Here is a 302-nt window from a genome sequence, read left to right as displayed (position 1 = left end):
GGGTGGTGGGGGGCTGCGGTGGCTTCTTGCCAGAGGGTTTTTTGGTGGCCTTGGGTGGCTTCTCCTTGGGCTTTTTGGAGCCTTTTGGGGGTTTTTCGGAGCCTTTTGGGTTTTTTTCAGAGCCTTTGGGGTTTTTTTCGGAGCCTTTGGGGGGCTTTTCCTTGGGTTTCTTGGGGGGCTTGTCCTTGCCCCTGTCCCTGTCCTTGTCCTTGTCCTTCTTGGAGCCCCGGGGTCTCTCCTTGGGCTTCTTGGTGGGTTTGGGAGCTTTTTCCTTCTTCCCCTTCTTGGGTTTCTCGGGCTCC

The 302-nt window shown here is 56.6% G+C and overlaps 1 protein-coding gene across 1 annotated transcript in view; it reads right to left on the bottom strand.

The window, feature by feature from the left end:
- Positions 1-302, bottom strand: part of AEBP1 (AE binding protein 1) — a 9,653-nt gene that overhangs the window by 6,841 nt on the left and 2,510 nt on the right. The window contains exon 2 of the mRNA XM_009883459.1: positions 18-298. Within this exon, the coding sequence (XP_009881761.1) occupies positions 18-298 (281 nt within the window). The remainder of the gene's footprint in view (positions 1-17; positions 299-302) is intronic.

This window comes from Charadrius vociferus, unplaced genomic scaffold (assembly GCF_000708025.1).
Source record: "Charadrius vociferus isolate BGI_N301 unplaced genomic scaffold, ASM70802v2 scaffold1084, whole genome shotgun sequence".
Taxonomy (NCBI): domain Eukaryota; kingdom Metazoa; phylum Chordata; class Aves; order Charadriiformes; family Charadriidae; genus Charadrius; species Charadrius vociferus.
Note: the sequence above shows the minus strand (reverse complement) of the source record. Positions and strands in the feature narration are given on the sequence as shown.